This window comes from Diadema antillarum, unplaced genomic scaffold, assembly GCF_040938485.1.
Source record: "Diadema antillarum isolate AM-2024a unplaced genomic scaffold, OU_Dant_1.0 seq00000481_RagTag, whole genome shotgun sequence".
Lineage (NCBI taxonomy): Eukaryota > Metazoa > Echinodermata > Echinoidea > Diadematoida > Diadematidae > Diadema > Diadema antillarum.
The window spans coordinates 3,936,889-3,950,035 of NW_027271445.1; the positions used below are offsets into that span (position 1 = coordinate 3,936,889).

At 36.4% G+C, this 13,147-nt stretch overlaps 1 protein-coding gene across 1 annotated transcript; it reads right to left on the minus strand.

The window, feature by feature from the left end:
- Positions 1-4,134: 4,134 nt before the first annotated feature.
- On the minus strand, positions 4,135-4,611 carry LOC139733534 (uncharacterized). The gene has a single exon (XM_071644343.1). The coding sequence runs from the start codon at positions 4,609-4,611 to the stop codon at positions 4,135-4,137; it is 477 nt and encodes a 158-aa protein (XP_071500444.1).
- Positions 4,612-13,147: the final 8,536 nt, after the last annotated feature.

Here is a 13,147-nt window from a genome sequence, read left to right on the forward strand (position 1 = left end):
AACTATTTGAAAGCACTAGTGCTGGGTTTTTGTTTCATCTGCAAATAGCAATTTATGCCTTTAAGCATATCAAACATCCTGATATTGCTCGAAAATATAAGCGTCGAAAAGATCATATCATTATCATTGATCACGCTTAATCGACTCAATAGATTTTCTATAGTGCTGCGATGGAAACATACAATAGCATGTAATGCATAATGGTAATGGAAGGGATTCTACAGTTTTGGTTGACATGGGGCTGTAGGTTTCCAACTTTTTTTGTGATGACTTTTTGAGATCATGAGAAACCTCTCATCAAATATAAAAGAACATAGAATTTTTAAAGTAATTCATAGATTATTGACGAAAACTAGTTTTGACAATGTTTGTAATGGTTGAGATAACAAAAATAAAGTCGTATCTTTACGTTATGAGTGTAAAAACCGCATTTGAATTCTGTGTATAGTTCAAACAAAACAAATTACAGTTTAAAACAAATGTGTATATTTTTCTTCTGTAAAAATACAGATTTTTTCTCACAGATTAAAGCAAACTTGTATATACTTTTTTTTCCTGCAAAAATACAGATTTTTTTTTTTTTCAAACAGTGCAGTAATCTTGATAATGAGATGATACGGTGAAAGGTATACCTGCCAAGCAATGGAAATGATTTGCGCCACTTTGGTTAATGGAGAATCGGTTTCCATGGTGCCTAAACTAATGGTGATATGATATCATCTGTTGCTTTTATTGCATTTAGGCCTATGCTAGAATTCACTCTTTTGAATAATGTACAACACTGTCACTGATGACCTTCAGATTTTAAAACGAACACAGCGGAATAATTTCATTAGGCCTCGAAGCCAGTGTACGTTTTTGGAGAGCGTTCTTTTTTCCACAGCCTTGTAAGCTTGGTTTATATAATATGAATATAAATATAGAAACGTTTAAGCTAGGCGTATAACATGTACAATAAATAAAGCTGCAGAGAAAGAAATGACGAGCTTTGCTTGATGTTAATTCTATATTATGTATGTCGAAGCTATGATTATATTATTGTTCTTGCAAATGACCAGTAGCTACGCAATTGTAAAGGTCTGCTTCGCTTTAATGTTAATTCTATATTATGTATATCGAAGCTATGATTATTTTTTGTTCTTGCAAATGACCAGTAGCTCCGCAATTGTAAAGGTCTGGGAGGCATGACCTTTTCGGACACAATGGCGACAAAATTTTGAACTTCCTTCAAATTATGCAACAGTGTGTATACGGAATCACGGAAAGTGTCTTCTTTACCGTAGAGCAATCTGTTGTATATCCTTTGTGAAAAGGGTAAAAACATATCCAGTCAATTTCGAAAGAAATTATTCAATTCAAGGTATGCTAAATCCGCGTGCTGGGAAAGGAAGTTGGGTGTCTTCATTTTCAGATTCTGTAACCGTTGCAAAATACATTGATTTGCTTGTCAGATGGGGTGTTAAGATTTTCACTTTTTGCGAGATAACCCTGAAGCCTCATCTCAACCAAAACTATACATTCCCTTTACTATTAAAAAAACTTTATATGTTGCCAACAAAGTTGAAATCTTGTCTTATTTCGTAGTCTCGGTTGAAGTTGGAGTAAAGCATACGATCCAATTTTGTTTTGCGAGATGGGATCGAAAGAACCGATTTGGCGTGTTTAAGTTAATTTAAACTAAGCATCATGTGTATGTGATTTTATAGTAACCTACGCGAAATACACATTCTTTAGTATCGACAGGACATTAAAGTTTGGATTCAATTGATATGTTTTTGGGGGTTTGCTTGTTTGTTTTTTTTTTTTTTGCTTTTGTTACAATAATAGTACAAAAAGTCACATTATTGTTAATATTCGTTTCGATGATAATTACGAAATGTCTCTATGGCGACAGCTACGTCCCTCCCCCTTAAAATATTATATATATATATACTGTAAAAACATCGGTGTTAGATTTAACACCATGGGTGTTAAATCTAACACCGATCAATCTTCAATAGAGGGCCACACCCACAGGTGTAGAAAATGTATTGTGACGGTGTTAAAAAGTGTTCACCTGGCACTTCGTGGTGTTAATTTGACACTGCAGCTGGTGATATTTTTGACACTGCGCTAGAGTTAATTCATCAATGACACCGCATGGTGTTTATTATACAAATGATGCACAGGATAGAGTGTGTTAGTGTAGGCGTGGTGCACTCGAGGGTATTTACAATTGTGAAACATGCACGAGGCGAAGCCGAGTGCATGTTGCACTACATTGTAAATACCCGAGAGTGAGCTACGCCTCCACTAACGCCACGAAATAATCCTGTGCATCATTTGTTTTATAAAATGGGTCGAAAATTCGAAAACTAACATCATTTTTCAGCGTTTTTCACGTACCTTTGTGGGTCAAGACGTCCGAAGATGTTCGTCCCAAACATTTACGCACGTCGCACTCGCGGAAGTCCCGCACATACAGTATAAGTATAATGGGGGGTTGGGTTTCCGGACACTTAAGTTCCCGCATGAAAACTTACTTATTTTACATAGAATATGCACCCTTTACCTTAAAGACTTGATATAGACTCCTCATATAGGCCTACTAGACAACATACTCTGAAAACGGCGTGAGAATTAACCTGCTAAATCGTTGGATTTGCTCTTCAAAGTGACTCCATGTACGCGTCCGGTCCCATAACGCTTGGTCTACTGTACTGTACAAAGTGTACGTATAGTAGAGTATACGTACATGGTACGTACGCCACACATGTTATGCACAAGGGAAGACAGGCCGGCCGGCCGGCAGCCCGAACTAGAAGTTGTTTACAGGATTGACAGCGCGTATGCATGCAATTCATCAAAGGAGCCGCCGCGCGCACAGACGATCGGCAATCTACCATAGGATTACAGGCAGTGCAATTGTACTGAAGTAAAGGAAGGAGGTGTGTCTCATTTCAGCGCTTCCTATTGGCTACATTCTTGAACCCATTTTATAATTGATATTGGTGGTGTTAATTTCAATGGTATAACACCCGTTCAGCTTCAATGGGAGACCACACCAACTGGTGTTACTGTGGTGTAAATTTGTTTACACATTTTTTCAAAAATCAAGCACTTTATCGGAAAATTCTTCATCGTCTTGTTGAAGTTCAGAATTAACAAGAAATTCAGTAACTAAGAAACTACCAAAAAAACAATTTTATATTTTGAAATGACACCCGGAGGTGTTAATCTAACACCATGAATGAGCACCGGAAATTTAACACCAGCTCGGTGTTTCACATTTAACACCGGACTTTTTGCAGTGTATATACTATACAATAATTATTGTATTGGCATCAATCTTCCAATATATTTGTAGCACATCTTTATACTGTAACCCTCTCCCTGAGTTTTGGATACCAGTTTTCAATTATTATTTCCTATAGACAAATGACGAAACTAGGGGCTTCAATCATGAAATAAGTGTGCATGTAGAGAAGCAGTTTAAATATTACCCCGATATCGCATAGTTTAAGTTAACGGACATAATAAATGTACTTTAGGTTAGAATTTGGGATGTATACCTTTAATACGAGGAAGATTTCTATACAACTAGCACTACGAACGTGTACTATTTCTCCTATTTAATTAAGGCAAAATTTCTTTTGTACGCAACCAAAGAAAACTATTTACCTTGCGTAAGCTTTCGCCTAGTGTCTGTAGGCTTCATCAGACTGACGTTGACTCGCCGTAGATGGGATGTAGGCAGTCTTACAGTCCGAGAGAATGGGAATATACGCTGAAGATAATTTGTATTGCCCCTCGTCACGATTCATCATGGGTTCCCGCCCCCGTTGTATGTCGTTGTATGTGGATCGGCTCGCCTCTCTTATCCAACGTGTGAATTTGTTGCTGTGTTTGGACACGATCTTGCTCTGTTTCCAGTCAATGATGTGGTTTTCCTGCGCCACGTGATCACATATGGCTGACTTTTTAGGAGTGAGATCTGCCCCTTTCTTTTTGGCCCTTGTGAATTATGTCTTCCCCAGTGACTCTGCCTCTTTTTGGTGTTCTGACTTCCTGACTCCGAATTTCCTGCCCGTCTCCCCTATGTAGACCTTGTCACAATCCTTACAAGGTATTTTGTACACTACTCCTGTCGAGTCCTCAGGTGATCTTTTGTCCTTGGGATGAACCAACAGTCCTCGTAGTTTGGTGAGGGGTGGTAGCAACATTGTATTTGGTGAAGATCCTTTGGAGTGCTTCAGACGTGCTCTTTACGTATGGGATCGTGACCATACATTTCTTCTTGGTGGTTTGGGTAGACTTGGGTTTATCCTTGGCCATTTGAGTCATCTGTTGGTTGACCTGTCTAAACGACCAGTCAGGGTATCCACATAATCTGAGGGAGGACTTGATATGTTCTTCTTCAGGCTGTACATCCTCTGAGTCTGTGGTGATACCATGGGCCCTATCCATGAGTGTTCTGTAAACTCCAAGCTTCTGATGAAGAGGGTGGTGTGAAGAAAAGTTGAGGTATTGGCCTGTGTGTGCTTTCTTCCTGTAGACAACTAACTTGACCTTGCCGTCCGGATGTTTGATGATTCTCGTGTCAAAAAAGGGGATTGAGTTTGATTCTTCCATCTCATGTGTGAACTTGATACTCCCTGTAACATCTGCTTGGTTAAGATGGTCTTGGAGTTGGTCTACACATTCCTCCTTCACGACCACAAGTATGTCATCGACATATCGTTTCCAGAGTCTGGGTTTGATGGCAGTGGGTGTTGTGGAAAGGACTGTCTGTTCTAGACTGCCTACACCCCATCTACGGCGAGTCAACGTCAGTCTGATGAAGCCTGACAGACAGTAGGCGAAAGCTCACGCAGGTAAGTAGTTTTCTTTGGTTGTGTACAAAAGAAATTTCGCCTTAATTAGAGAATTACCAATCAGATGAACCTCTTCCAGGGTATTTCTCCTATTTGTTTTAGTCAACGATTTCCAGATTCAATGTTTTGTTATGCTCATGTTTTACTGTAGAATATTGAATATGAAACAAAAAAAAATAATAATACCATATATTCAGAGGCATGTGACTCCGTTGAGCTCATTACAAACCGTATTCAACATAATAAAGGAAAACTAGAGCACTTAGACTTGTGAGAAAGCCACTGTCCAATATTCATCAATCTTTCACTAATGTGATCTATATTACTGCACTCTCTCTATTCACATGCATATTTGGGCTTCGGTTTCCCCAAACAGAGAATGACCCCTTAAAACAGACAGAAAGCTCGTCAAATAAAACACCTGCTGAAAACCATCCTTTTGTATACGTGGTATACGTATCGCTATGAAATGTAATTACACATATCTTGCTTTAACAGATTGTGCATCTTCACCATGCGCTAATGGAGGGACGTGTACGGAGACATTCACAGGATACAAGTGCTCCTGCAGCCAAGAATACTTCGGAACGAACTGTTGTAAGAAACAGATCATGTAGGCCTATCCCGAAATGTTATTTTATTCTGTTGTTGTTGTTATTGTTGTTGTTGTTGTTGTTTATGTTGTTGTACCTAGCGCGTGTATGCCGAAGTCTCTTTGGCATGGGTGTGTTTTTTCCCTTATTGTACAAATGCGTAAATCTAAGTGACACAAACCTAGTCCTCATGACTAGACTTACAATGTGTGTGTAGTAGTATTTTCTTTTTGATATATATATATATATATATATATATATATATGCATTTGTATCAAAGTAGATCAGTACACGTAAAAGAATTCCAATTTTGTACACGAAAAAATTGAAAAACTAGAAAGAAAAAAAAAGATAATATATTCCAGCAACTTCAGCAACTGTTTTGCGTTTATAAAGGCAAAGTGAAGAGCGACTGAAACTACAATTTAAACCTTGTTCTATTCTTGCGTTGCATATTCCGGTAAAAGTTTGCTTACTTGTCTTTCTTTCTTTCTTTCTTTCTTTTTTCTTTAACCACAGGCCTACGTAGCGCGATACAATGCTGATTTTTTTTTTTTTTTACATCAATGTCAGAGGCATTCATTTATTTCCATGGAAGAATTAGATAAGCAAGTAGATTTATGTGAACACATTTTTTATGTTAACTAAAAGAACAGTTCTCCTAATCTTTAATAGTTTCACATGCATCTTTGTATGATTATTATGGTGACTGCCAATCTCTATTATCCCATTATACGATTCGTTTTGATTTGTCTCCTGCTTTGAAGCATGCAACGTAATCCACACACCAGACAGCGGTGATCAAATGCACTACAACTTTCATGGACTGAACCTTAGCACAGATGTGACGTCACTGGATTTTGAGATCAGCGCAGAAAAGTCCGCTCGAATCGCTTTTAGTTTGGATCCATCTCAGACGAGTTTCCCATATGAAATCGGTATGCCTCCTATCTTATGCCTACATCTTTTTTTTTTTTTAATTGGTAAAGAGTATCAAAATTCGGGAAAACAAAAAAGTAACATTGTAAAAGTGCTTGCTGATATTAAATGCTTTTATTGCAGCCATCCAAAACCAAATCGAAAATAAATTGAACAGATCATAAACAAGAATCCACACAAATACAATCGATAGACATTCCAACTAATATATAGTAAACTTTATCATTCACCAATATCTAATTTTTCAATTGAGTCTCTACTATCGCACAGTCGTGGATAACATATAAAGGGTTCGCTAGATATTGGTAGCATCTTCGAGAAAATTGAGGTTAAGGCAGTTGAGTGAAAAAAACAAATCAAGATGATGTGCTTCGCAAAATTGGTCAATTCTCTTCTCTTTATACCTTTACTGATAGCTCATAAGTCAAGTAGACACCATGGACCACATGTTGGAATAATCTCCCTGAGCAAATAAAGGCAACCACTAAATTAAATTCTTTTTAGGCACTTATGAAAAAATATCTTATTGAAATATAATAATGTATGAGTGATATCTTAAAGATTTTTTTTTTTGGGGGGGGGGGTGGTATGTTAGCTCATAAACGGATTATATAGGTACACACCGTATTAGGAGTGTAATGATTTGCTGCATCTGCCTTTTTAAAGTCATACTCGTGATCACATTGATACTACTACTGTAAACGGAATTATGTAATAGATATGTGCATGGCTGTTGAAAAATACACTAAAAACAAACCCAATTACATATTATATGGCCAAACGTTAAATTAATGAAATTATATTTTACGCTATGCATAGCACAGCACAGCACAGCACAGCACTCACCTCAGTACAGTATCATAATTATTTTAAAAAGTCTATTTGAAACAAATTAAATGATGATTATTTTTGTTAGTTTTCGCCTCTGTTCTTTCTTACCTCACGAATTACTACGATATTTTGGAATTGATTTTTTATTCTATTTTGTAGTCACGTCCGTTATACAGTTATGTATAAAAGTCGAATTTAAGTTTCAAATTTTACCCCGAGGCCTCGATCCATGTAAAACTGCTGCTTATGATCGCGGTCTCCTGCTTTTCTGTTAGTACAATGTCTAGAAATGCACAATTCTAAATTTAATTCATTTAAATCCCCCTTTTTTTCTAAATTTCGTTTATCATAACGACATGACATATTCTGAATGAACAATAAATCATCATCTCGATAATTTACAACTGTCATTTTCACGATTTCCTTCTGGACCTTTTTTTTTTGTGATATTATACTATACATCTTTCGAATACTGCCATGTTCTTAATAATATGTATGTAGGCCTATTTTGAATTAATTTGTCAGACAGCACGCTCAGCTTATGCGTCATGTATTGTATTTTTCTAATGTATGCATTCTTTTGTTATGTGTGGTTTGAAAAAAGGCAGAAATAAAATCAAACCAAACAAAACAGAATTTGTCATTCATAATAAAACACACGTAACAAAGTCTTATCAACGTAAAGCAAGGTTGGCGTTGTATCAGAGATTCATTATTGCGATATCGATATTAGTATTATTGTTATATCAATATCATTTCATGTTGTCTTAATCATACATCGTGAAAAGTTCATATTAGATAATCAGAAATAAAGCCATGTATCTTTTCATCATGTCAGCCTAATACGTAAAATGGTTCTGCATTCATAGTCTTTAAGAACACTACGGGATTTTATACATAGAGTAGCTGTCATGTTATATCAATTTACTGAATTTACAGTTCCTTATTACTTTCGTTCTGATAGGCTGATGTACATATGGAGCTGGTATAGCGGCCACATCATAATTATTGCGATCACATCATTAATCTCTTTTTTTCAAAAATAGAAATAAAACCACACCATCGAAATTTCTATAACATTGTGTTTCCATGATTATGGAGAGTTTATGAATGAGCTTTGATGCATTTCTGGAATGTCTGCATTTATAGATTAAAGCAGTAAATGTACATTCACTTTGATTTGCTTAAACATATCTGTTTTCAAACAGTTACTGGTGGAGACTCGAACACAGTGACAAAGATTTTCCGTCTCGGTGTCTTGGAGCTGAGGAAGAGCGTTTCAAGCGATGCCATGTTGTCTGGGCCTCATGTGTACGATCGCTTCTGGCTGAACTTTGCCTCGGGTAACTTTTCAGTCGGTCGCTATGGCAACCTGGAACCATTCTTTAATTGGTTGGATCCAAGCCCATTGCAATTTAGATCCATAGGGCTTATGACATGGAGTGGGTCAACTGGTCGATGGAAGTTTCATACGTTCTGTTAATGTTTATTAATATTGTTTTAGAACCGTAAAGGACACATCAGATGCGAAGAATAATAAAGATCCCGCAGCTTGATAGTTCTGTTTATGCTAAGTTGTTAGATCATGCAGCTATATAGTGATATTGCAAATGAACAAACATGACAAACAGAATTCAATAAGTTCATTTTGAACGTTCAAAAGCTTTCCATAAAACTGTGGTGATGTGTGAACGTGATATTATTTCACGTTGTTGATGCCATTTACAATGTGCTTTGTCTCTTTAGAAAGCTTATACGTATGTATATCGTGGCATATGCTTTATAGATAAGATTAAGGTCAAGAGGGGAATGAAACCTGTGATTATTGCACACTAGAAACTTTTAGCTCTTGAGGCTAGAAATGTTCAACTCGGGTTGGAAAATGAAAATAGTTGTCTCGCGCATGTGCAGAACAACATTTGAAGAGTTTGTTTGCAAAAACCGATAAGTCCATTTTTGAAGATTTTGAAGTACGGTCTCTGTCATGAAGTACAAAATAATAATAATTTAAATGATATATTGGTCACTACATATAAAGGTACATTTTTGAAGTTATGGTCAAAAGAAGCAAACATTTTCTTATTATTCTCTTTATTTTTCTTGACCTTTAATTGCAAATATCTCCATTTGGCAAATATGGACTTATAGGTTTTTGCGAACAAACTCTTCATTTTTTTTTGCCTCATAGTATCCGCGTCGTAGAATTAGCGTTACAGATTTACAGCTCGCTACTGAATCGTGAGCCGTCCATTCTATAAAGGCTTTTACAGCAGTCGCAACTTACAATCAAGCAGTCAGTTGTAGGCAATGACTCACTAGCTCAGAGTGTCAATGTAGTAGTAGCAATTATTTTCTTATCAGCATACCAACTTTGTGCAACATATCGTGGTCTTTTGCTCTTGCAAAAGGCAATTATACAGTTATTCTTGTTTGCTATAAAAATATTATATCACCGAATTCCCTCATAGCAATTAGTAGATATTGAAACATTTGTATTTGTTACACCTGTCGTTGCCACAATTATAACGTTTATGTTTGTTGTGTACGTGGTTGTTAAATTCATGCTTTTGTGAGGCCACGGAGACCACAACTGACCTTACCAGCCTTACTTACTTTATTTTGGTCGTTTTTACTGGTAATAGAAACTAACAGTAAAAAAGAGGAAGATGGGTTACCAAACCACAGCCATTCTTTAATTGGTTGAGTCCGAACTTGTTAAAGTTTAGCTCCATTGGGGTTGTGACACGGAAGGTGTCAACTGGTCGGTGGAAGTTTCATTCATTCTATTACTGTAAATTTGCGATTGTTTTGGAACCAGTAGGGGAGTGAGTTATGTTCTTCGGGGAATCCCCCACCCCCTCCGAAGAAAAGCGCGAAATAGACAGCTAGAACAATCCAGTGCGGAGCATTTAATCGGGAAATGTTACAGTAGCTGTGGGTTGTAGCATCACATACTTATCCCTTATCATCTCAATTGCACGTGCGTTTGGCTTTCTCATCTGTGAGGTGAAAACCAATATTTTCATTCATTATTATTTTTTTTTTCAGAAAAGGCAAGGTTGCAAGAGTTTGAAATATTGTACAGCCCACGCTTTGATTGTTTGAATGCTGATTTGTATTTTTTTTCTTATCTTGTAAGAGTTAAACTAGTAAACTTGTAGCAAAAACAAAGCACATGTGTTTGGTGATAATATTATTAAAAAATAAACACCAAAAACGGACAATTGGACCATAAAACGGCATTGCTGTCAATGACTGTAGAGTCATACTTTTCACAAAGGAGAGGGAACCCACCTCCCTGTTTTCTCATGCTAATTGTATTCATGCTAAGTTTTCTATTAGCTAGTTAAAAGGAGCGAACTATTTATACGTAGTTAATTGGCACAGTGGCGTATTACGTAACTGTGTGGGTGCTTTTCAGTTCTATAATTTGAAGCCAGTAGCTTGTACAGCGTTTGCGATGCCTAGGGAAGAAACTGGTAGTTATCATATACTTTCATGCAATTTGGCGGTGTGCAGTAGGTGCGATACGAGGACAATTTTGCTATCAAAGGTATAGTTCCGGAGTGTATACGTTTATGTCAACTAGTAGCGTTTGTGCGTGCTGTAGTTACATGTATATTTTCTAGTCATTATGTGTTTTTAAACGTTTGATTATATTTAAACTTTTGTTGGAGATGAAATAAACAACTTGATCTTGAACTTCAACACTTACTTGATTATATTCTACATTAATTCATAAATAAATGGTATATTGGTATATATATATATATATATATATATATATCTAAGAAATGCAGAAAGTGCCGAAATTTCATCTGATAATTCCCTTTAAACGGGTACCGACTGTTCATGCTTTCTTTGACTTGAATCAACATCATCGGAAACATATTTGAAGAATTTGACATGAAATGCAGAGTGAACATGTTGTCCGAATTAATTACTTGAATGATTTAAAGGAATATTCACTAGGTAATAGAGAAATACCCAAGCCGATATTATTAAGCCGATATATTAATATTGATATCCCCGTTTCCGACGACTCGTCATCGGATCAGTAATCATGTTGAAACAAATCACCCATATTAGTCAGGAATATTGAAATAGGTTTCCTCCTCGTTTAAATAAACAATCATTTATACAGTTGTCTCTAAGTTTCTGTCGAGTGTAACTGTTCGTTGATAAAATCATGTCTCCTTGTAAGGAATATCTTTCCCTTGAGTGTACGAAAAAAGAGTAGACACACCTTTGACCCATACACTGCATACGGGGACAATAGATTTTAAAGAGCCATTATACATTATTATTATAGCGTCAAGATACTGTAAGAGCGTGATTTGTGTGTCCCTTGTCGGGTTGTGTAGCGTGGTACAATCACAACTCTTACGTTCAGACGCGAAGGAAAACCAGGTTCAAACCATGATATGCAGTTTAGACAAGTGCACATTTATTGGTAATATATAATGTATCCAACGTGGAATATAACAATAGATGTATATGCACACAGACTCCCTAAATTCGTGTGGTAGCCATATAGCTACCCATGACAATGGTCATGGGTATGGCCAGGGAGTATCGCCCCTGAGGACTTGTCCCCAAGAGGGGAGAATCCAGAATGACCCATCTAACCATGTGAGCTCACTATATAAGAGATGGGTCTTTGATGTAACAATTACTTTGGTTACAATAATGTAGTAGAACTGGACAAAGGACTGGCTGTGGGAACTGTTAATACAGGAGTCTGAATTACTTACAGAACAAGAGGAAGGATTAAGTATTAAGTTCATTGCGGATTACTAGAGGAAGGAGTATATTGTGATGGTGGGCTTTTACACGGGAAGTTTACATGGGAGTTTGATGACATTGTTGAAAGAATATAAGGACTATTAAACTGTGGGAATTGTAAACAGGAGTTTACATGGGAAGTTCAATGACATTGCTAATGAAAGAATATAGGAACTTTGAAACTGTGGGAATTGTAAACAGGGTTTTGGGTGGACTGGATTTCTAAATGAACCAATGTTCAGGGTAGCATCTTTCCGTCTTACATTCGTCTCATCTTTCAAAAAGAAACGTCCTCGTTTCATAATTATAAACTGATGGATATTGATAAGAAATCAGGACATTGCAAATGGGGAAAAAAACAGAAAACAAAAATGATAATCTAAAACCAACATCAACATTAATTTAGATAACATTGTCCATATCATCCTCTACACCTTACTGGATTTTCTATCCATATGATCAATGCACAACAAATATACAGCAACAAAATGTTTAAACTGGTTCAAACTGGGCAAAGAAATGATTTCTGAAAAAATACAATAATATATGAAATTATCCTAATCAAAACGCAATATGAAAAACACATCTAAACAATTGCATAGATGAGCGAATTGTAATCGGAAAATGAACCATATATGAAGCTAACACCCTCATCATTACTACTGATAACATAAGAAAAAAAATGAGAGAGAAAATAACAAAATTTTGAAAAAGCAAGGGAGGGGGAAAAAGACTGGGATTGAGATATCTTATAGAGAGAAAGAAAGGGTGGTAAAGAGACGTAAGACATGAAATTTATAGAAAAGGTAAACAGAGGAGATAGTGAAAATTCAAGGCATAAGCCGCAATCATATGAGAACTTAAAATTCAATCGAATACAATGTAGTATGTACAGTATGATAATTATGAGACGTTCCAGAAGCATATTACCTTTAAGGAATACAATCAATGTAGGTATACAGATTACACAGAACACAAACGTGCAAACCCGAGATATCCACGAATGTCTAAAATAACTTAAAACACTGAAAATAATCAGTTTGGCAGACTTAAAAGAAACCCAAAGTGGGAAATAGATTTAGGACAATAACTCTAGTTATAGCAAGGCCTAAGGATCCATAAAAACACAATCTCAAAGTACATGGT

Bases quoted from the DNA above. Each gene is read 5' to 3' on its own strand.
- LOC139733534 (XM_071644343.1), bottom strand. From the start codon at position 4,611: ATGGAAGAATCAAACTCAATCCCCTTTTTTGACACGAGAATCATCAAA.